General features: G+C 39.0%; 4 protein-coding genes and 1 long non-coding RNA gene across 9 annotated transcripts in view; 3 read left to right on the forward strand and 2 right to left on the reverse strand.

Moving 5' to 3' along the window:
* The first annotated feature begins 1 nt into the window (after position 1).
* Positions 2–1,308, forward strand: LOC123988166. The gene is made up of 2 exons (XR_006829705.1): positions 2–93; positions 335–1,308. It is a non-coding gene; the product is annotated as an uncharacterized LOC123988166 (long non-coding RNA).
* On the reverse strand, positions 697–5,518 carry LOC114875125 (protein TRC8 homolog). The gene is made up of 4 exons (XM_029185077.2): positions 4,859–5,518; positions 4,351–4,750; positions 3,547–3,914; positions 697–3,360 (listed from the first exon to the last, which is right to left on the reverse strand). Exons 2-4 carry the CDS (start codon positions 4,631–4,633, stop codon positions 2,080–2,082), a joined length of 1,932 nt encoding a protein of 643 aa, XP_029040910.1. The 5' UTR covers positions 4,634–4,750; positions 4,859–5,518; the 3' UTR covers positions 697–2,079.
* A 3,236-nt stretch (positions 5,519–8,754) lies between these two features.
* Positions 8,755–12,821, forward strand: LOC114875140 (nucleolin 1). 2 transcript variants are annotated; one of them, XM_029185104.2, is made up of 5 exons: positions 8,755–8,863; positions 10,021–10,111; positions 10,443–10,741; positions 10,821–11,077; positions 11,172–12,821. In XM_029185104.2, the coding sequence occupies exons 1-5, from the start codon at positions 8,821–8,823 to the stop codon at positions 11,286–11,288; spliced, it is 807 nt and encodes a 268-aa protein (XP_029040937.1). In that variant the 5' UTR covers positions 8,755–8,820; the 3' UTR covers positions 11,289–12,821. The 2 variants fall into 2 exon arrangements, with proteins under 2 accessions (XP_029040937.1, XP_029040938.1); XM_029185105.2 differs by having other exon boundaries at positions 10,824–11,077.
* On the reverse strand, positions 11,973–16,798 carry LOC114875126 (cilia- and flagella-associated protein 206-like). 4 transcript variants are annotated; one of them, XM_029185080.2, is made up of 14 exons: positions 16,730–16,798; positions 15,516–15,769; positions 15,280–15,445; positions 15,032–15,212; positions 14,794–14,963; positions 14,507–14,720; positions 14,295–14,424; positions 14,107–14,214; positions 13,941–14,043; positions 13,791–13,858; positions 13,552–13,700; positions 13,387–13,485; positions 13,189–13,324; positions 11,973–13,133 (listed from the first exon to the last, which is right to left on the reverse strand). In XM_029185080.2, exons 2-14 carry the CDS (start codon positions 15,606–15,608, stop codon positions 12,906–12,908), a joined length of 1,845 nt encoding a protein of 614 aa, XP_029040913.1. In that variant the 5' UTR covers positions 15,609–15,769; positions 16,730–16,798; the 3' UTR covers positions 11,973–12,905. The 4 variants fall into 4 exon arrangements, with proteins under 4 accessions (XP_029040913.1, XP_029040911.1, XP_046143177.1 ...); XM_029185078.2 differs by having other exon boundaries at positions 16,531–16,743; XM_046287221.1 differs by lacking the exon at positions 16,730–16,798 and adding an exon at positions 16,660–16,726.
* LOC114875119 (disintegrin and metalloproteinase domain-containing protein 19) overlaps positions 16,158–24,097 on the forward strand; it is a 44,208-nt gene continuing 36,268 nt past the window's right edge. Inside the window, exon 1 of the mRNA XM_029185063.2 lies at positions 16,158–16,459. Within this exon, the coding sequence (XP_029040896.2) occupies positions 16,336–16,459 (124 nt within the window). The 5' untranslated portion in view covers positions 16,158–16,335. The remainder of the gene's footprint in view (positions 16,460–24,097) is intronic.

Here is a 24,097-nt window from a genome sequence, read left to right on the forward strand (position 1 = left end):
AACTGGGGACTTTCGGAGATCAAACACAGCGGTCTGCAACTGCGATGTGAAAGAGTGTGGAACAGAGAGAGAGGAAGGGAAATAACTAGGAAAGTATGTATGTATATCTGGCGCGAATAGTTAATCAGGAGTTGTTATCGAAAATGAGAAACGAACGAAAATTCTCCATAGCTTTTACATCCTGCTTTCTCCATGCGGACTTATCTCGTTCGATTTTTTTTTTCTTTTTTTGGAAATCGTTTTCTTTTTGGGTGAAAGTGTGTTTTACCGTCAACAGGATGAATCTATGAATCGAATATTTATGACTGAAATACCTTCTTCGAATTCGTTCTAGGCATACAGGTATTTCGACTAAATGGATCGACTTAAGCAATTAAAAAATTATTCAATTAAATTGTTGATTCTTTGATGGCCAAGTTTGTTGATTTCAAATGAATTCCTGGGAAACCTAGAACCGAACACGTGGTTGGTAACTATATACGATAACGTGTCCTTCACCCAGTTACATCACCCACGGTAGAATTGCTCTAATTATGCAAAGGCGCAGCGATTAATCTGCAAGGTAAACGGCGACGAATTCTTCGTCACCGTGTTCCGCGTGACAGCGAAACTTGTGATTGTAAAATTTTTTGGTGACTTGTATTTAAGTATATACGTCGGGGACAAAGACAGGATTCTCGAAAGAACAAGAACGTATTAAAAATATAACATTTATTGGACAAGATCTGACCTTACAAACGAAACATTATTATACGGTTGTTATTTAAATCGTGTAAGTAAATAATGCTTTGTTGCAATAAATTAGGAAACTTACTATCTTCTCTATTAACTACTATCACAAAGGCTTGTGGATTCGATTTCGGAACGACAGAGAAAGTGATTGAAATCCAAAACAGACGGATATAGTCTCGTTGATCTGGAAAATGTTAGACTGCTTTCAGACCTGCAAAAAATCGATATACAAAATCGCACCGTCTACTGTTCATTGCATCCGAAATTTTTGTACCACAGCAACACTCTGCGACTAATACGATACTAGGAAATTCTTCGAATCGTGCGTTGCTTTCTTCTATCGAATTCAAGAAAAAACGTGAATCTCGTGATACCGCATCATTATCTTGTAATTAACTTAACACGTCCACCGTCACCTGAGCTATAATTTAATTAAATAATTAAACAAGTGAAGAAAGAAAGAGAAGATTTAAAAATTTACTAAAATTAGTTTAAGGATTTGTGACGAGAAAGTGTTAAGAATATCATTAGCTAAGGACAATTACTATAGCGCACTATAATTCAATCAGTCAACGTGTTAAATTAATTCGACAATCAATTAAAAAAATTTTTTCCTATGAAATCATAAATAAAGAGTACAATTTATGTCAGAGAAATAGAAACGCATGTATTTTCTGTTGCAGTCTTTCGAGGGCTTAAAGTAAACTATTTCACGCGCTGAGAAATATACACGATAATTCGTTCGATCATATTTCAAAGTACGTTTATTTCTAATGGAAAAAATCGTACGAGCTTTGTTCGCGATTTCATCTATTCAGGATTACATAAAGTTAGCGTTAGAAAAAATGGAAGATTGAAGCCCAATACGCGTGCACAAGGAAGCTTCGTTATTGCGTTAAACGTTTGTAGAAATGTAAAGATAAGTTACATTAGGTGCGAACGGTTTACGACTGTCATTAAAAGTCGCAGCTTCTGGTATCGTAAGATTAAAGGAGTTCCATTAGCTAAATGTATATGCAATAAGTGGTAACAAAACGATTACTCGTGAAACTTATCGGTTTACAGATTTTTTTTTCCATGCGATCAAATTTCTCGTTCGGGCAACAACGTCGACTTGGTCGCGCTTGAAATGTTACAGTCGTTGCCCCGAGTACCGAAATTTGAGCGACTTTTTGCGAGAAACGAAACTTTCTCGGGCAAGATTTCCACAGATCGATGCCTTAACTATGCAAGTTTTGAATTCGCAACAGTTTCTCTGTATGATATATATATATATATATGTGTGTGTATATATCACAATAAAACTATGCGTCTTTTCACCTGTCTTCATTCACTAATTGGAAGACGTTATCTTTGATCTTCCGCCGTGTCCCTGGCTCGACGGCCGTTCTCCACTTTGTACAGCACATCGTGACAAAGCGGGCAACGATCTTGCACGTACAACCACTTCCTTAGGCAAACGCTATGAAAGTAATGATTGCAATGCGTGATCTTGGCACTCTCCATCTCTTGGTAACAGATAGCGCAGACGTCGTCCAGTTTTCGAAGTTCCTCCGCTTTAGCTTCCGGTAAAGAATTGATCTTGTTAACAGCTGTACGACGCTTCATGAACACGCTCCATCCAGCCTTTGCTTCGCACCAAATGTTAAAATAAGCATGAATGCATATCATGATCGCGCGAATCGCTCCACCGGATTCGAACACTAAAATCCAGAAGCCATTTATGAACAGGATGATCCCGAAAGTGAACTCGACCGTGTTACCAAACGATCGTATAATGTAGACACAATCGTCCAGCTGCTCCCAGAACACGCTGCGATAAGCGTCGATGAGGAAGAGAGAGTAGATGGCGAGGGAGACCAACACTTTAACGATCACCTCGATACCGAATACCGACACTGCCAATAGCCACGTGCACACGGTGTAGTGCGACCAAAGGAATGCCAGTAACGACACTGGTAGCAGTATTAGAAACACGCATACCGCCAGGGCACGAATATGCCGATGAAGAGCCGGATTGTGAGAGGCACTCAGTGACATTAACAGAGGATTCACGATGTTGTGTACAAAGTGTAGAACCGCCATCAGTAATAAACAAAAGTTACGGCACAGTCTGACCAAACGTTTCTCTCGGTCCAAGCTGGTCAGCCCAGTCTGAAGAGCCAGAACGTAAAACAAAGTAGCGGATAGGGTGCCGATGCTTTTCTCGTCCTCGTCCACTGTCAGCAGTACCCATTGAAAGAAGCAACCGATGTAATGGCAGATAAACGATATTATACTGGTCATTCCTAAGACCGCTGTCAGAGTTTCACAGCCATTCACCAACAGAGTTTTAATCATTAAGGTATAAGTGAAATCCTCTTCGTCGTAATGATTGCTAAGAATTTGGACCACTTGTCCGCCCACGCGTAGGATCCAGAACGTGCGTAACACGCACGGTACGTTCAGTCGGATCCACTCTGTCTCGACGAGCGCTGACAATCCATAGTTACTTACAAAATTACGCGCGTGTTGGTAACCTATGTACATTGTTTTTAGTATGGAGATTCCGTTGTACCAAATAACAAATTTGCATACTGCCAAGGGTAGAAGTGCGGCAAACACGGGTGCATTGTACAAAACTTGCGTCTGGAAATGAAAAGATTACATTCGTTACGGTACGTTCAAAAACATAAATATAAGAAATGCTAACTGTACGATACATCCAGTTTTCAATATAAATAAAAATTAAAATGATGCGTGCGTTCGTGCATGTAATTTTCTTTAAGAATATAATTGTTTTAAATTGAAACAAATATATTAAATCGAACTTACCGGAAGAGGGCAAAGACCCAAAATTGACGGTGCCATAAAACTTAGTACAAGAAGTTTCTGCTGAATTGGATACCTTGGTGCAAGATGAATGTAACAAAAAATACTAGCTAATAAGCATTGCAATATATAGTTTTGAACGATCAACAGGCCGGGTCCTTCGTTTAAAACGTATTTTAAATTAAGACATAAAATGTCATCAAGTATGCTAGTTGTTGATTCATGTGCGTTCACGTATGCTATAACAGCTTTCATTGTACTAACATTTGACCAATAGGATATAAATACTGCTCCTACTGATATTAAATATAGGTATACAATTATTAGATGTTTTGTCCATAACATAAATGTGCATATTGCAGCAACACATCCTGAAAAAATATTTGTCTGTCAAATACCAATATTCATTTTATTATTAATAGTCATTTTAAAACTGTACAAAAAAAGAGAAATCAGTCACATGTTGGCTGTGTATAATTTGACTGACATTTCATGAATACTTTGACAATTGTATAATGAAAGGTCTGCTCCTCTTTACATATACAATGACCTACAGAAATTAATCACGCTACTCTGAATATAAAGACACCATTCTACTACTGCTTTCAAATTCTTTCAAATTTATTTCTCTAAATACTACCTTATGTTTAAGTGCTAGATTTTATCTACTATAATAACAAGATTACAAAACAATTTTTACACAGAAAAATAAAATGCACAATATTTAAACAATGTTTACTACCTAAATTTAGAAAACAAAATATTTTAAACTTATCTATTATAGTGTTTATAATCTAAATATCTTACCTAAGCAGCAGCATAGACTCTTCAATACAATTATGAAATATATTTTATAGACAAGATGATCAAAATCAAATGGATCTATCATTAATGAATTAGGTGTCACTGAGTCAACAACGCTGTCTGAAACTTTTGATATTTTAAAACCATTCTCTGTGCTATCCAGCACAACGTTATCATTCGGCATTCCAAGCCCCATTTTAAGTAACTCATCTATGATAAATAAAGGTGGTACCCTAATTATAACATCAGCAAAGGTAAGAAATTTCTCGCGCATAGAGCTATTCATTTTAAAGAGTTTTCTTTTGTAGTTTAGTCTTTCAAAGTTGATACTTAATCCTTATGCAAAACAACAGCAGTCTTTGCAGTACAGTGCAATTGAATTTAGTTTGTGTGATACCTAAACCTAAAGAATAAAGTTAATAATTTACTAGGTTTCTGTATAATTGCAAGTAACATACTATACGTTTTTATATTCAAAAGAGAAATAATACTGGAAAATTTATAAGCTTACCTTCAGAATCAACGAGGTTTTATAATCACATCCTTGATTACTCTTATCTCAGGTAAATAACCTAATAGGAATGATTCTTATCAGCAAAAATGATTGAAACTGGAATGTGCCAAATACTGTGAATTTCTATTTGCACATAATCGACGAATAAAGTTCACAGGGAGATTATCTGTGTAACAAATATGTAGAAGAGCTTTCAAAATTTTGCTGGATCCATGTATTGAACTTTATCCCTTTGGATGATCCTATTGCTGCATAAAAATTTAATGTTAAATGCAGTCGATTAATATCTTCGCCAGTTACAGATTACACAATGAATTAAATTGTTTCATAAAATTATGAAAAAGATTTTGTTATCGTGCTCGAATATTGTGACAACAGGTAGGACTTGCAAGTTTTCGTTCTTCGATCTTCTGTCAGTCGTGTTTTCTTTTACCCGTTAGAAGTCGAATCGTATCTCTAATGTTTGTTATTCACGCACGATAATAGTAATTAAACGCGTGAACGTGACAGCAATGGGATTCCAACTAAACTACGTTTTTACGGTACACGTAATTTTTTCCGACGTAAAACACTGTCGCGTATAGTTTAGAGGTTACGAAGGAACATGCACGAAGAATTTGAACGATTTAAATAGATGGCGCTATATACTTTTCATTTTTGTACCGCATTTTCCTACAGAAAATGACGATGTCATAAGCTCTCCCCTGACCTGTGCCAAAAACGGCGACTACAAATACAAAAATACTGGACATGCTTTTGTTCTTGAAGGGTCATGATTTTAGGGGTCCCAGACACCCGCAGTCCAGAGTTTATTTAATTTACTTTATTGATTTCCTTAGCATATTACATAAGCTCATGAGGAAGATGAAATTTCTGATTTTATCCTTCTTATAGTCCTTGGCTCACAATCCCTTTGATTTATTATCGACTAATTTATTAAGTCATGGTCGGTAGGCTTGATTTAGCTAAATTTGACTACATATTAGCCGTTTATTGTTGAAGCGCGTCAGTCTGTCTTCAGACATCGAAAAGGTAGGAGATGGAGCTCTCATCTTCAGTCACAGCGTCATCTATACAAAAATGGCGCAAACTACTTAATAACTTACCGATCGGTTTCCACTAGTGCGAGCTATCGGGAGACCGCGGAATTTGCTCGACAACTTATCGGCTGCAGGAGGATAAAATCATTAACTTCTATCCCCTTGCAGTCGATAAGCTGTCCACTAGTTTCAGCGACCTCCTGAGAGAGGGCGCTAGTGTTTCCCAGTTTGCGGGAGACCTGCAGCGGGTGAGAATGAATGTAACGGTTGTTCTGGTTAGAACTATCGGTGCACAGTACTTGACTTTATTGCGTGTTAGAATGGCGTTCCCATGAACGTAGTCTTTACAGCTGGACGGTCGGTAACGAACTCCCTGGCAGCTTCAGCCATGCTGATCGATCTCACCACTCCACCGACTGCGGAAAGTGGGAAACGACTCCCTACAGGTTACAGTGACTAAAAATCCAACAAGACTCCAACAAGGGATTTTGAGTTTGTCCCTTGAGAATAAGCATCATTTGCTGTATCCTACTATATTAACATAATAATAAATAAAAAATAGAGTTTGAAGGAGTAAAAGTTGTGTCTTTTCAGTAATCTGTGTAAGGTAAAACAGGCATGATAGTCATACCGACTATATGTTCTGTACATACAGACCTAACTGTGCCTGGGGGTGTCTGGGACCCCAAAATCATGATCCTTCGCGAACAAAATTATGTCCAGTTTTCTTGTATCCGTAGTCACTGCCTGTTAAAACACCCTGTGGAACTAATGAAACACGAAAAATTTCGTTTTTTGGCGAAACAAGGAACTTTTGGGCATTTTCGAGGCCGCCAAATGATCATATGTTCTCAAATACATAAGAAAAATATTCTCACGGTTGATTAAAAGCTTTAATAGTACATGCAGATCTAATTTCACCTGGGGGTATCTGGAACCACCAAAATTATGACCCCTCGAAAACAAAGTCACGTCCAGTCTTTTGCATCTGTAGTCACTGTTCTTAGTAAAGAAGTGCGTAGTGCATCGGATAGATGGCAAGACAAACACAATTGCTGTCGGAAAATATCAATATTTCCAAGACGAGTTTGTAACTATAACCTATGCATTATACATAAAAAGGATATAACAAGCTGACGATTAGACCAGAAAATATCATGTTTATAATACATTCTCAAATATTTAAGGTACTTTAACAGCAAAAAAGAGTAAGTAGTTCTTCATTGTAAATATAATAATGTTGTTACACCGGAAGTGACCGAAAATTGGGAGGGAAAACGATATATTTTTAGTAAAACGTTGTAATGTTATTAATTCGTGTTCAAAAAATCAGAGTTTTTCTATGTAACATTTAGACAAATTGATCATAGCGACACCTACAGGGAACAAATCATTTGTTTCTACTAAATATTTTGAATAATAATCGATAACGTACCATAGAATCCGCTAAAAATGGAACCGCCATCTTAACGCGTTCAAACACCCGTGGCGGCACTATGTTTCGACGTGTCATCAGCAAATATATTTTTCAGGCTGAAATAAAAGAATGTAAACACGTAGATCGTCTTTAAAAAAATATCAATGTATTTTGGTAAATTTTTCAAAACAAATTTATATAGGATTTTATTGAGAAATTTGCCCTGCAACTAACCTAACAGATTGGGTACAGTCAGTATTGAAATTATTCCAGGCGAAGTCGTTGAGTATGCCAGCTAGAGGCGTAACATGGTAAAATCGACAAAGGCGCTTCCTGAGAAACATTTTCCTTGTAAAAAACTGATACGATTTTGTATGTACAGCATTTTCCTAGGAGCTACCGTTAAAAAGTTATGAATTTTCAAACATCATTTATCGGGAACATCCTTCCAAACGTGTCCATTGTTACTGTACCACTAACGCGAGGAAGAAACCAAGTGGCCGCTTCGACAGTCGCGGCCTATTAAAATATCGTACTGATTGGATGCAATTACACGTGAATGTATCAGTTTTTAGATATGATAGATGCATATTTGTTATATAAACTTGATTTATATTGCAAGCAAATACGGAATCTCCTGTATTTGCATGTTATTGACCCGCAAAATTTCTGGTTTCATAAACAGAATGCTAGAAATTGTTATAGATAAAAATAATGAATAATGATACAGATGATATGGAGATACATGGCAAAATAAATGCTTAGCTCTAACAATAACCATATTTGTGTTGCACTGTTCGGTGCATAACGTAACTAAAATTCCGACCGTTATTCAATAAACTAGTCGTTTTTTTAGCATATCTGTAGAATGTATACTGATTGTCATATGATGCGACTATATGCTCGACGCTACGAATCTCGGAGTGGTCGGTCTGTACAGTCCGATTCGATAAAATTGCCTGAACGATTATGAAAAATCATATTTCGATCGGTTAAATCACAATATTGGCCAAGGGGCGTCATGAGAAACTTGTAGAGAAAAAAAAATTGACCCGATTTGGTGTATACAATATCCCTCTAAAGTGACGGATAACAATGTTATGGATTTTTGAAAATATATTCTTTGGAAGAAACAACACTATGTGTACGAGCCGACTGTACCGTAGACGCCACCGGCAGCCACGAGCGGTCGCTTGAAGTACAGTATCAACTGAAACGATTACACGACCATGCTGGCGGAACCTTAGAATAAGGTCTTTCGATTGCAAAATTACGAGTGGGGCGTCATGAGAAACTTGTAGCCCGTAAAAAACTAATACGATTTGGTGTATAGAGTATTCATTTTTAACGCACCCATCATGAGTTATCCGTTTTTGAACTTTCCTAAACCTAACGTATTCGGATTCACTTTCTAGATTGACTGTATCAACGAACGCTACGGGAGTCCGCCGCAGCCGGCATAGGTTCAGTTAGCAGCAGTTCGCAGAGCGAGAAACATCACGATGGCTGATATTTCAAACGAAGAGCTACGCAAAGAGATCACCGGTAAGTGGCGATATCCTTCGATTTACCGAATTCTGAACTTCGTATATCATAAAATTAAAGTTCCAATTATTCGTGCTGTTAATTACTCGTACGTTCGTGAGTGGGAATACGTAGGAAATCGGGCTCTTTACTCTTGCGACGTGACGACTTTAGCGCGCACGTATGCGACGAAGTGGCGTGCCCCACGCCGGCCATTACAACCGTGATACATCGTATTTTCATCTACGTACAGCCTTAACGATATATTGCATGACCTAATCCAATCCTAACCCGATCCATTAATAGATTTTTTACAAAATTTTTCGATCCCTTGACAAAGTTTTCATTTCTCCTTGGTTTTCTAGAAATGGATGCTTTCCCTGTCCTTGTCCTATAGTATGCTGTATGACGCGTCCAAGCTGTGGTGGCGCGCGCCTGAAGCCATCGCATGCTCCGTATCTCACTCTTTCTCTTGTTTTCAGTGTCTTTTATTCCGTTAAAAGGAATCTTAACACGGACCGTGCTCTCATTTACCAGGATATTTCAACGAATTCTGTTTCAATAATTTTTATTTTATCGCTCCAAGTGATAGCATTGTTCCTCAAATATTATTCCGTTGCGCGATCGTAGGCACGATGTTAGTTTATGCCATTTCCCGCCGTCTCAGATAATCGTAATGCCCTGCGATAGACGATTATTATTTCTCTTGACTTTGAATTTTCGTCCTTGATCCATTTTTTTCCTTCGAGGGTATTTTTTTCAGGAATACGCACCACGTTCCCGATCACCTCGAATCTTTGTCGTTCATATACGGTTGAACGTTTACCGATTTTCCGTTGTTCCACAGTTCAACGAGCTCGACGATCGATCGGCCAGTGTAAAGCAAGCAGTTTTAGAAGCACAATTAACTTCATAAATTTTCACTGCCAGTTTTACTTTCAGAAATTCTTTTCTTTGGGATACAGACAATCAGCAACCGGCACGATATAACGGCGGCCATTTACGTTCAATATTTACTAGCCTCCTGGCGCGGGAAACTACATTACCCTAGATTTTATCCGTTTTATGTAATATTTTGAATTTTAACATTTTGCAAATAATTTACGGATTTAATCTTTGATCAGGTATAATATTATTAAAATAAACTGTACAATTGATGGATTATTTATTCTTTTCAGCTATTCTTAAGGATGCAGACCTAACAACTATGTCTGCTAAGAAAATAAGGCTACAAATTGAAGGAAAATTGGACATAGATCTTGCTGAGAGGTAAGACAGGATTAAAAACATTTAACAAAGCACGTAAAGATTTATATGTATTCTATTTTGATTCATTAATAAATTTAATAGCAAATTTATTATTATGTAATATTCTGAACTAAATAAAGTTTGGACAATAACAGGCACTCTTTAGTTCAAATGACTTAAGAGTTAGTTTACCTTTGTCCTAGATAAAAAAGAAAGATACTCTGTGTGGTACTGGTTCTTTTAGGTGACTACCTCGTTCCTCTTTCGACATTCTCGTTATAAATAAATTTCTATTTTTCTCTGATATCCTATGAAAATTCTGCAATAATTGAAATGCGTATGATGGATACAGGAAAAAAGAAGTGGACAGTTTAGTCATGGAGTGCTTACAAGAAAAGCAAGATGGAGCTAAGAAGAAGAAGAAGAAGACGACTGCCAGCGAAGAATCCGAGGATGCTGAAGAAGAAGAGGAAGAGGGATCTGAAGAAGAGGAGGAAGAAGAAGAAAAGAAACCGGCCAAAAGAGGTCCTGCAAAGAAAGCAGTAAATAAACGTAAAAAAGCATCTTCCGATGACGAAGAAAGTGCAAGCGACGATGATGCTAGCGACGAAGAATACAGTCCAAAGAAACCAAAAGCTACCCCAAAGAAGAGTATTTATTTATTTAGATTTTCTGCAACGAATTCATATACATCCTTTTATTCCCTCCGTATTCACGTGTTTTTGTTTAGCAGGTAAACCTGGAAAGAAAGGGAAGAAGAAGGGTAGCGACAGCGACAGCGACGAAGATTGGGGTAAAAATAAGAAAGCGCAAAGTGGTACAGCAAAGAAAGGTGGCGGTGGTGGCGGTGGTGGTAAAGGTAAAGGTGGCTATACTCGAGCCATTACATTGTCTCCAGAGCTTGCTGCTGTCGTTGGTGCCGAACAAATGGCCCGACACGAAGTTGTAAAGAAGGTTTGGAGTATCATCAAAGAGAGGAATCTTTATGTAAGTATTGGATTTCATGATTCGCCATTAGATACTTTACTTTCTCTCTTATACCCCTTTAACTGTACTAACCGTATATCGTGCTTGTTTTCAGGATCCGAAGAACAAACAGTTCGCAATTTGCGACGATGAATTAATGAAAGTAATTGGAGTAAAACGTTTCAGAACTTTCGGTATGATGAAGTACCTCAAAAGTCATTTTGTAGATTAAATCATCTATGAACCATGATCTCTGACAAGTTATAAACATTGTATAACATATTCCAAGGATGCAAAATGCATCTCTCCATCTTTCCACACGATACATAAATACATAGACATAAAAACACAAACATATTTCTTGCGACTTAAGACGTTAGCCATGTTTACACCATTCCGATGTACTCTGTTGTCCATGGTAGCTGCTTTGTTTCGCTAAATGTTCGCAGTGTAGTACTTTAATTTATGGGCATTATGAAAAGCGTGGCTCGTTAACATTGTTAAAAGGCTGTCCAAACTGTGTACGCTGACGACTGGACCCAGAAAACAGTAGCAAATCAATCGACGCGACGTTGGGACGTTGAGAAAGAAAGGGCCGGTACCATGGACGCTCGGACGAGTTCGAAATGTGGCAAACAATTAAAATGGCCGATAGTCAATAAGCTGGTTTTAAGTCAATGTATTCAGAATTAAGGTTCAATCGTTTGCCTGATGTTTCTTCTAAACAGCAGCAAGCCCCCATTTTACTAGGTATGAAAATACAGTGTGCCGTTGTGGCAGGAAAGTCAAAGCAACGTAAAGAGGTCTTTGAAATCATTTTAAAAGTGACCTTTTTTTATTTTTTACTGTTTATTTTATTATGTGACATTAATTTAAATGCTTTCAACGATTGGAAAAAATATTAATGAAGCTCTACTTGATTTCTTTTTTTTAATTTTAAATCATAAGCTGCCGCTCAAGTATCACACAATATTTTCATCCTCTTTTGACGTCGGTTATTTTTCAACTATGGATGTAATAGGGCAAAATTGATTTTGTTAACAAAAAGGAGAGAGAGAATATGAGGTAAAATTAATTTAAAAAAAAAAAGAAAGAAAAAAATAAATAAAGTACGGTAAAAATAAAGAGAAAGACGATACAAAAGAAAAATCAACATCCTGTACCTCTTCTGTATAATAGTTACATTATACACTGAAATTATTACTAAGTGAAATTTAATTGTATTATCGTGTAATTACTAATTATTGTCGTAATATAGGTTTCTTGGTGTAAAAAAAATTGACCTAACTTTTAAGACTTAATGGTAAAAGATGAAGTAAATAATGTATTTCAGCGAAGGTACGATGTATGCATATTAAACAAAACAAAAAAAAGTCACAGTATGTTCAGCACTGCGCAATGTTGAAGAGTAGAAAATAAGTTAGGTTCATGGTGTGAGGTAAGGAAGTTACTTCTATACCGGATATATCCATACCTCGATGTATGGAATGAATTTGTGTATTTTGAATATAAATTAATACGAATGCTGGCCTAAATCAGTAAAAGCCACTACCAAGAAAATGAAATTGCTGACGTTCCACGATAAGACTAAGGGAAACATTACAACGCGGTTAACAAGAATTGTGTGCACGGAATGATCAAGTAAAATAATATTAATTTCTTTTTTAAACAAAGAACAAAACAAAAAATATGCGAATTGTCCTGATATTCCGTAAATGTATTTGAAAATGTCATTAAAAAATATTGCTTTCGTTTTTTTTTTAAAGGGTGCTCGTAGATGTTTTCATGCGTGGGTAATCCTCGATACATCCTATCCATTTTGTTAATTCGCATCCATGAAGCCGTATACCTACAAGTGTTCCAACTCCTCTTCCAAGAAGGATAATACATGTTGATTGTCATCGTATCTTCCTCGTAGACCAAATATGTAAGTCAACAGTTTCTTTGTATTCATATAATTATCTCTTCTCGTTTGAATCTGTTTGTCCCGGGGCGGAGCAGCTTGTACGTAAACACCGTAACGGAAGTTTGATTTATCCGTTTGCGTGCTATGCGTTGCATAGTGTCTTATGGTTGCCTAGGAGAAAAACCATAAAACCTCTGTTTATTCATATTAATTTAACAGTACTTACCAAATGTAAAGCTCTTCTTCTGAATTCCCAAACATTTGAGCTATAGTCCTTATCGATAAGGGGTGGAAGTATATGAACGTCCGTTTGGACCATTTGATGTTGGATGGTTTTTAATTGAGGCCCTTCTTCCGATGGTCTTATCAATCGTACGGTTATTTTAACAGGACATTGAGAAAAAAAGAATGTAATTATACTTACATCTCGTGTGTTTTTAGATTTTTAATATCCTTGTATACTTGGAACAGGTACACGTACTCCAAATTATTACGTATGAAATTGAGGGCATCGTAAATGCAACTGTTAGAGAAGATTTTTTTCATCAATGATGTTGATAATGTTTCATCTTATATTTGATGATTATACCTGTCAGGATCTTTTCCAAAATTTTCGGCCGCATTCTTCGAACAGAACACATAATATCTTCCTTTCCATTTGGCAACTCCGTTATTCGGGTTTCCCGGGATCAGAGCTCCTTGGCCGTCCACGAACGTCCACGCGCAAAATCCTAAGAACTGATGGGACATTCGTTAACCTAGGAATGTCGCGTTTACCTGGAACCTTCAGCACGATTCTCGATTCTAACTGTATCCATCTTATCTTACCTCCAGATTTATGTTATCAAAATCCTTCGTTTCGTTCGGATAATAAAGGGTACAGTCACCGCATTCCGCTGATAAAGAAGAATCGTAATTAAACCTGTAATTTTCTTACGAATCTTAGAATATTAATAATTTGTAATTTCTATTGTTTACTTATTATACTGCCCATAGTTCGTTCCAATCTCTCAGCATCCGTGAGAATTTCCTCGGAGCCCAGCATATCGTCCAGTATCGTTTCATTGAAGACACTCACGGTCTATGATACGTGAGATCTTGAAATTGTTGATCGAATCGTACGATAATTACGTTTAACAATTACCTTTATGCCGAGACTTTGCAATTCCCAAAGGAAATTGTTGAAGCTACTCAATACGATCACCTCGTCTTGCAATCCCATCCATATGTCGGCTAGATCGATGAATTGCGGCTAAACGGATCGTCGACAAGATTTTACGATTACAAAAGGAAAACTCGGTAGAGGAAAAGGAAAAATTATCGAGTTCTTACGTAGACTTGAACAGTGGGTATGGCGGTTCTATATCTCACGGTGTCGTGAAGCTTGAACAGTCTTCCCTGAAGTTTTTCCATAATGTCCTGGATCTGTTTGTCACTGTGTTCCACGTCGCTCAATAATTTTCTGCGACAGATAGAATAACGATCCAAGTTTGTAAAATTTGACGGCGGTAAATTATCGTTAGCAAAGTTTCAGCTGGAACAACCTGACATAAATTTCTTGTTGCCGACAGGCAGTCAACATTTCCTTCGCCCAGTTTACATTTTTCTTCGTAAAGATTCCGAACGGTATTATCGCTTTCATTAGGACAGACTTCTCCACGGCTGCGGTGAACTTGTAAATCTTCGACATTAAATGTTCCAGAAATTCGATAATGGATTCGTGAGTCTTTTTAACAGCTTCTTGTAGAATCGCTGGCACTAAAAGTCATCCTTCGTTAGCGATTCGTTTCTTTTCAATGGTATTCATTCATAAGGTTGATAAGGGACCCACAATCGTCTATCCCTTCTCCGCCACGTTGACAATCTCTGTTAAACAAACGTATCCCTGCGACTATGCACATCAGTTCCATCAAATGTTCCTCCTTCTCTCGCTTAGACATTTTCACATATTGTTCTAATTCCGAAGGTTGGAAAACGCTTTGTAACGCTACCGAGACTTCTCTGAAGTAAAGAATAAATCAGTATATTGCCATAAGAAAGACAGAAACATTGTGTACTTTTTTTTTTACCGAAGTACACTTGGTACGGTAGGATTTCCAAGACCACTCAGTACAGTGATAACCACTAACATCTTCTGATACAATTTTTCAGCTTCTTGATTGTCGGAGATTTTATCAGTTTCGCAGATTTCCGCTACCATAGGCCCCGTTTTTTGGTGTAAACGTAGTCTGTGCCGTTTAACAGTTTCCTCTAAAATGTCAGACATTAACGATAGCGACGTTGTACGATAAATGGAATATTTAAAATTAATTCTGACCTTTTTCATGATAATGTTTGGAAAAGTACAATTGATTCTTTAATATCGTTAAACTTGCTCTGTCTTGGTTGTGTATTTTTTCCACTATCGCCTCGACAATTATAGTGTTGCGTTCGTCGTCGTCCTTTTTGATTTCGTACTCAGGATTCAATTGATATAAAGTAAACTATACGATAAAGTTATCAGCAATTAACAATTACGTAGGTTATCTTGAATATATTTCCCGAAGAGCTTACCAAAAAAGAAGCAAAGTCTTTAGTTGTGTGCACGTTGTACTGCCTGCAACCATTTACTATTTTTCGGATCAATTCCTTTCGTAAGTCTTCCATGGTTGGAATTCAAAGGCAATTAACAAGGGCTTTTGATATATTTCAAGTTATCGTCGACCGATCGTGCCGAAGTTCCGCATGCTGTTTGATCGATATTCGTAAACGAGTCAAACCACGAAACGTTTTTCTCCTCGAATTCAATCAACGTTCGAACTATCTTTCTACAAATTTCGAATGAAATAACAAAATAAAATCTCTTTGTTGTATTAAAAAATGTCAATAATTTCATTCTTCTTTCTTAATGATTTCTTAATTATTCTTATTTCAATCGTATTATTGTATACTATCATCAATTGATAGCAGCTGATAGATTATTCGTATTTGCAGAGGTCAAGGAGAAAGAGAACAACAGAGATACAACAGTGGCTATCGAAGAATAAAAAAGTAAAATGGGAAAAAGATTGAATAAAGAACGGGATACAGAACACGAAACGGATGAATAATTCGTAGTTTAAACGCGGCTCGTTCCGGCGCGCTGCGAGCTCGGTAGAGTTCGGCTACGTTCGTGCGCCGTTCGGTAGAGCTCGATACGCGTGGATGGTGGGGGTCGAGGTTCCATCAGAGGTGTCGCAACAGTCCAGACCGGCAGAGCAGTCTGGTAGGGTGGTCAGTACGGGGTGGTGTGCGCGTCACGAAAGCGGATAAAAGACGGAAGGTAAAAACGTGATAAGCGGTTGTCATGACGTTCGCGTGAGATTAGTGCACTGCGATCCACTGCCCGAAAAACATGCCAAGTGATATCCGGTGCTCGAATCCACGATGGATCGTCGGTGGTGTGACGGTGCAGTGCAAATTGGTGCTGATTTTGGTGCTGCTCGCAATCCTACCTGACGTGTACACCGAGAGCCACGGTAAGTCACTTTTTCTTTCTCTTTTTCCAAGCGGTTACATTAACAAACAAGACAGTTGATCTGATAATTACGTGTATTCGACGTTTCTTGATCGCGAGGTTATTAACCTTTAAATGCATTGTTTCTTTCAAACGCTCGACGCGTTCGGTGCTAGACAATAATTAGAATTTTTTCTCAGGCGGTATGTCGCGTGCACTTACAATGACTAATTCTCATTGACAATGTAAATCGTGTGTAATGATTAATCCGATCTTGTGACGATTCACGCACCAGTTCCGGTTGACTGTCTTGTATCCTATGCAGGTGCACGTACATATACTACGAGCTTACGTGTGGTTTTTAACAAACGACAAAAGAAATCGAATTGAAACATAGAAACTCGTTCGAGTTTACCTTTATTATAAAACATTTATTCGAAAATGAAAACGAATGGGGGACTCTGCATGGGGTACGATATATGCGCATCGTTAATCGCGCGTGGTAGAGGTTTTGGAGTAGCCAAACAATGCAAACCCCGCTTAACCCTACCAGCGCCGACTATAGTCGTCCTCTAACAAAACGACCTACGGGCACCAACGTCACTCATATTTCTTCATCGTACAAAATATACTGTATACATAATTTCTTTCATTTGTTTATTCATAATTGTGACAGACAAGCAAAACAAGATACGTACTACAAAATTAATTCTTTATCTGTATTGACAATACTAAAAATCATTGTCAAGATGTATATTCTTACTTCGAATTTGCTACAGCTTCTAGGTAAACTTAATTTCGTACGGTCCAAAGTTATAACTTGAATATTCAAAGTAAACTAGAGACGGTGTTACCGAATAGAACGTCATAGTTTAGCGTAAGTTAGTGACCCATAGAACTATGATCGCTTTTCGGGGAAACTCTACCATGGCGAAAGGTTTCGAGCGAATGCGATCCATTAACGACTACATTAATGCGAACCCCTGTTATCGTGAAATTTTTTTCTCCCGACAAAAAGTAATAAAGCCAACTGGTTATCTGAGCTCGGTTTATCGGAATGAATAATTGTCGCGAGAGGAAGGAACGTAGAAAATTGTATAGAGAGCAGAAGGACCAGTTGAGAAATTTATCTTCATCGCTGTTAGGGGACACGGAGAGGGTGATCGTCGAATCGATGAAGATTTACGAGCAGACCATACGCGTAAATAGGTAATACACGCGACCGTATCGACAATTTATGGGAATCTGGTTTAATCGTTTATCAGGGTGCGATGTGTCTAAAAAAAAATAATATACCCTTCTGTACTGTGCGCGTAGAATGCATGCACCGCTCCGATTCGAAGGTATCTAACTGCAATCGCGTTCGCGTTTATACGAAGCATCGATCCGCGTCCTTTCTTCCGGGAAGGTTATAGCTTAAGTTCAGAAGTGAGATATCCCGTAGGAAATTCGGAAATAAATCAGAAATTTTACGCAGGAACGTTCCCGAGGAGTCGATATAAATTAAAAAAATTTCTATTGTCTTCGTTTCGGCGAGAGAACGACGCAACAATTTTGCAGATAATTTAATTCGGAAGAAAAACAAACTCTCCGGAGCTGATTGTCGAGTCGGTGCACATACGCGAGAAAACTGGTTGACTCAGCGATGGTTACGCGTTTCCAACAGTTGCGGAGTTGCTCCGTAACCTGTGAAACAATGCGCGCTAACGAATCATCGTCGAGTTCCCTTCAAGAATCTAGCCTGCTTTCCTAGCAAAACGATTTTCCGTGTTTCGTTTGCTAAGCGACGCTGAAACGAGAACGGCTGCGACGACGAACGAAAGAGAAAAAGAGCAACAACGGCTTAATTATTCGTTGCGCCGCGCGATCTAGCGTTGTGCGTTCATTACTTTTCGCGTCCTTAGAACGCTCGCAGAACCGTGAAGGTACTCGCCGAGAGTCCTTGAGAGTAGCTTCTAAAGATTCGAACTTTCGTTCGCGAAACGTCATCTTCCCGCGTGTCTTTTATGCAATCTTTTCTATACCACGCAATTCCAGCTAGAAGCAGCATCGCGATCGATTTCGTTTCGCACACGATATCCTTGTTCCCGATTTTCCAACGGCTCAATTTTCCTTCTATCTTTCCACGCTGTTTACATTTGCTCGGTGGATACAAAAGAATTAACGAGCGTACAGTTCTCCAACTTGATCGGAGAATTTGTAAACAATCGGAAATGGAAAGCAGGCAGTATAACTAGATTCTACGATGAATTGGAAGCTATGTAATAAACACAAACAGAAGGTGCGTGTTTCGTTTCGATAAAAAAGATGTCTGATATGGACACGAGGCTTGGCTAGGTCGAGGCACGCCCAAGATTACATAGTTTTTCTCCGCGGTGATTAATATTTTAATTGCAAACGTATCGTAAATTAATGAGCCACATCCGTGCGTAGTAGAGGTCGCATAAACATCCTCGTTGCATTGGTTCGTTACATCGGCTTTAATCTAGGCTAATTAGCTAGCCACGGTTGATAAGTTACAAAACTATGCGTATCGATACTATCGCGTTGTCGCGGGCGCAGGGCCAATTAATAGAGGTGTAGGTACGAATTTTCTTCGCCAGCGGAGGGAAAAAATAGAGAGTGAAAGTTCGTGGGTAGTCGAGTGTCTGTGTTTCATTGATACGCGACAAGCTTTACGACCACATTCAAAGCCAACTTGATCGACTCTAATCGATGATTAATCCATCCTCCTCGAAGACGTTGACACGGTCAAGTGGTTCTTCGAACCGACGAGGTGTGTACTCGCTTGCATTGCCATTCTCCAACGAGGAAGCTTGATTCATCGTCATTTCCGTTCTTCCTTCGTACCGTGAAAATATTTTTCTTGCCCCTCCCTGCCGGTTAAGCCATCGTTTCGTTTATACTTCCACGCGATCTTTCTTTCGTTTGCTTCGCGTACCAACGAGCAGACAGGATTTTGCTATTTGATTTTCTACTTAGCTTTCGTTTATCTTACCTGGACGTCGTTAATTATTCGCAATTTGTACTTATCGTCGAACCAACAGCGTAAACTTCCCAACGTTTTACTCGACGTTACAGGCAGATCCATTAGAAATTCTTAAGGACAGCGATTCTCGCATAAAATGGTTCTATATTTATTATAAACGAGCTAAAACGATTTCCATCAGTGGCAACCCTTGCCACGAGCAGACGAGACGAGACGCGACGCGACGTTCATTAAGTGGTCGAGCATAATTATAAGCGGCGTCTAACGGGGAAGGTCGATTCATCGCGACTTCCGCTTATCGAATGACTCTTCGAGCAACGATTTATAGCGCCTCTTGTGCCGTCTGTCGAATATCAACGAAATAATCAAAGGCAGAGGCCATTATTTCATCGGAGCCACGTAGATTTCTGCGTGCATCGTACCAACGATGTGGCTAAGAAATTTAACGTAGCTGGATGTAACTGTAAAATTCGTGTACACGTTGTTCCGTTACGTTGACTCACCTGAAGCGCACGTGTTAGCGAGCGAAAGGATCGCTTAAATCGTAAATGGTTCGCGAATGCCAGTTGATATCGTGGTCGCAACTTCCGTGAACGAAGGCTGCTGCCTTGATTTGCAGGAAATTTGTAATCGAGACCGTGTCCGCGATCCGGCATTGTAATCGCTCGCCGATTAGGAAGCCTTATCGTCGACTTGGCTCAGCGTTCATCAACGAAGGGCATCGTTTTACGTATCTTTTAACCCTTTCCACGTTCTAACTCGTTCCACGCGTTGATTCATTAGCTCAATTGCTCGGAGCGCCGTGTCAACGATAGTAATTGTTTCACGGATCATCTCTCGGTGTATGAATGATCGCTTTAGTCATAGGGTTGAGTAATGAAAGGCAGGTTCAGGGAATTGTTTATGCGGAACGGGATAAACGGAAGTCGTCGCACCGTGGACATTGGAATCGCAGTTTGTACAGTCGATGTATAATTCGTTGATTTGCATCGACGAGCGAAGAGAATACAGGAACGGACGGGGACGAATAATAGATGCATCATCGAACACGAAAACCATGATGAAACGGGGGAACAATGACGAATTCTGTTCATAATAATACGCATTAATAATTAATCAGGCATCGCGAAGAAGAATGAAGCACGATCGATTGCGTAGTATCGATGATTCAATTCGCTGAAAACGTTGATAGAACGAAATAGGATTTTCAGAATTTCGTAAACGTTTCCGTTAAATTTCGTTAAATTATTAACGAACCGATCGGCGCGATTTAATTATCAGGATATCACGTATTTAAGCATTAACGATGATCGTTGTCGCAAAGACCCGGTGAACGCAAACGATCGACTAGGATTCTTCGCTCGCAGCATACTCTTGATTAAACGTTCCCTCGAGCTGTCTGTGAGTTTCTGACGAGGCAAACAATGCGACTGCGAGAAAGGCAATGAAACCTCGCCTCGCCACTTTACATTGTTCTTCATTGTCTGCCCGTTAAAACGAGCCGCCGCGCCGCGTCGAGATCAGCGAGGAAAAAACTGTCGCCGCGAACACCCTGACGAGGGTGCGACCACCCTATACCACCGAACTCCCTCGGGGGAAGAAAAATACATTCGTTGCGGACAAATGAAACCGCCGCCTCAACGAAGAAACAACCAGTCGAATCTGTACGATTTTCCCGATTTCATTCTGTTACCAGTCCGAAATTTGCCAAGAGTTATCCAAATTGAGTGGCACATCTTCAAATTGAAATAAAACGCAAAGTATTTGATTTTTGTATGGTTACTTTATTTTAATACGAAGTCTATTTTATGACATTAATTATGAAAAACAACAGTCCTCCGCTTTTTTTTTGCGAGCTTGATACGTTTGACCAAATTTAACGAACGAATAATTTTTCACGGGGAGAAGACACTAATTGCCACCAAGATCGAATGATTTAACACCATTAGATTTTTTTATGGGGTTTATGGAAAGTGAAGTTTACCGAGCAACAAAATCACAGTCGCTGTTGATGAAATTCAATTCCACTTGTGTGAAAATATAATGAAAAATTGGGTGAAAAAAGCCGAGGAGGACATTTATATAATATTGTATTTGATAATTAATGTCATACAGTAGACTTTGTGTTAAAATAAAGAAACCACCAAAAAATCACATACTTTCCGTTTCATTTCAATTTATTTCAATGTGAGACTTTTGGACAACCCTATACCTTAACCTTGGAGTAAAGTTTGAAACTTTCGAGAGCCGGGTTAAAAGTTTCCGACTTTTTGCCTTCTCGTTCTTCTTCTTTATTCAGAAAGATTCGCTCGATAAATGGATAATTAGCAGCAACGAAAAGCCGATTAATTAGCCCGGGATGGTGCATCGGGTAGCCTTGACGTTTATCGATAGACTGGAAAGTTGCAAGTTTATCGATGAACAAGTTCGTTTCGCGATAAAACTAATGGCTTATTCGTGGCAGAAATGAGAACGCTTCTTTCTGTTTCCTTTCCGCAATTCGGACCAAGAATTTCCCCGTTGAACGCGTTAACTTTTGACGAGGCGTGAAACTCGCTGGAATGATTGCAACGAGAAAAGGTAACGACGTAACGAGATGATATCGGCGCGGTTTGGAGCGGCGTTGCGGATGGAAGCGAAGGTAGGAAATCTTGATTAGCGCAAGGGGATTTAAAGCGGCGTAGGAAAGGCAGGCTTTAGCAGAGGGGTCAAGAGCGTTAAGCTGAACGGGAAGGAGGATCGAGGCGACGAAGAGGCTCGTGCCACGTGTGGGCAGAATTTTATAAACGATACGTGCCGCTCGTGGGCGAGACTGGTACCAGCCGACGCATCGTTCGCTACATCCGCAGATTATTGCGACTTTGCCTTCTCGAAAAACCAAGGCTCTGCGCTCGAAAGCGTTTCCTATCGCTGGAAAAAGAAATGGTAACGCGTGCCTTCGTTAGATTTCCGGAGCTTCTATCAGCGACACGTTTCACGAAATCATTTTCACAGCCATAATCGTGTCACGTTCGAGCTTTTCAGCTCGATTCGCGAGCAATGAACATCACTCGATCGCGCAACCTTCGACTTTCCGGGAATGGTCACAGTCCTACATTCTTCTATAGGTGTGCCAATGTCGGAATTCATTTCGAACAACAGGACGATCGTGAAGGAGAACGGGATCCGTCAGGGCCTTGCGAATATGAATTATTGAAAGACAAAAATTATTGTCGCAATATCCGAGACTCGATCGCCCGATCGTAGGGTCGCTCTGCTGTTTTCTAAAACGTTTCATGAGGCATCATAGGTTGTTGACCTATCGGCAAAGTTTTATCGAAATCAATGGGTAACGCCTGGTGTGCTGTTAGAGTGGTGTAGGCAGATACATTGCGTGTATCAAATGGCGATTTCGAAACATAGAAAGTCTGACACGATTTCATGACACAAAAGTACCGCGAAGCCGCATTTGAAAGATGTCTGGTTCCTCGTTGGAACAAATCATAAGCGGATATTTCATTTTCACTCGTTTATATCTGAAAATGGTAACAGACTTTTCGATTAGGTTCATAGATTTCCAGGAAATATCTTTTTTCATCGGTGTCGCAATTAACCCATTTTCCGTAAAAATAAAAATTGTGAAAAATATGGTATTTTGTCATCAATTTCACTTTAAAATAATTGAAGTAATGTTATAAATATTAAAAACTAGCAGCATGTATTCCTGGTATAAAAATAAAAAATTGTTATTTGCTCAAAATGTGCAACATTGTTGATTACATGAAATTTTGAAAAACACTCTGTGTCTTGCATGTTTTGAGTAATTAATTATTTTTCTCGAAGTGTTAGACTAATTGTGAAAAATAAACATATAAACAGAGAGCTTGTGAATGCCTTTTAACACATGCACGATGAGTTTTGTATAATAAGTTCATTTTGACAGCATTTTGTGAAGTTAAACTTCCTGTTGCGTGTACTCAACACTGGGAAGAAATGGATTAAGATTGATCAAAAGAAGCGTCATTAACGAATGAACATCAATCATACATAGTGCTAAGATAGACGCTCGGCCACTCTACGAGTTAATTTCGTTCCGTAAATGTACGTTTCTAACGTAACACGTAGCAACGTTTACCGTGACAGACGATCGTAAAGCTTTCCGCTCGACTCGTGCACTCTGGGTTAAAATAAAAATCCAGCTGTACCATATGGGCGCCACGATCCCGTTCGAAATTACCATCAGTTTACTCCCTAGTCACCCTTTCTCCAGCTGTCGCGCGTAACTGTAAACGAAGAACGATACCGTTCGATTCAACTTTGTAGCAAAAGCAGTAAAAACGCGTGTAATCACGGCGCTCTAATTTTTCAACGCGCTTTCAAACGGTACACGATCTTCGAGAAAACCCAAAGCGTTCGTTTCGTTTTTCAAATCTCTCCTTTTCGTTCTGTACACTGGTTGCTTTCTAAAAGAAGTTCGTCGAAGCAGGTAACTCGAATTACTTTCGTTGTAAAAGGAGGAGAAAGGTTCGATGGTCGAAGATGGGACGAAATTAGAAAGAGCCATTAGACGTTTCGCTTTTCGTGACACCCTGCCTGTCATAGGGGACCTTTTATTCCTATAAAAAGTTTCTTGCTCCATTGAATCGGATTCCGGGTTTATCCCTAAAATTACATTCGTTCAGACGGCTGTTG

The sequence above is a fragment of the Osmia bicornis genome, chromosome 9 (genome assembly GCF_907164935.1).
Source record: "Osmia bicornis bicornis chromosome 9, iOsmBic2.1, whole genome shotgun sequence".
Classification (NCBI taxonomy): domain Eukaryota; kingdom Metazoa; phylum Arthropoda; class Insecta; order Hymenoptera; family Megachilidae; genus Osmia; species Osmia bicornis.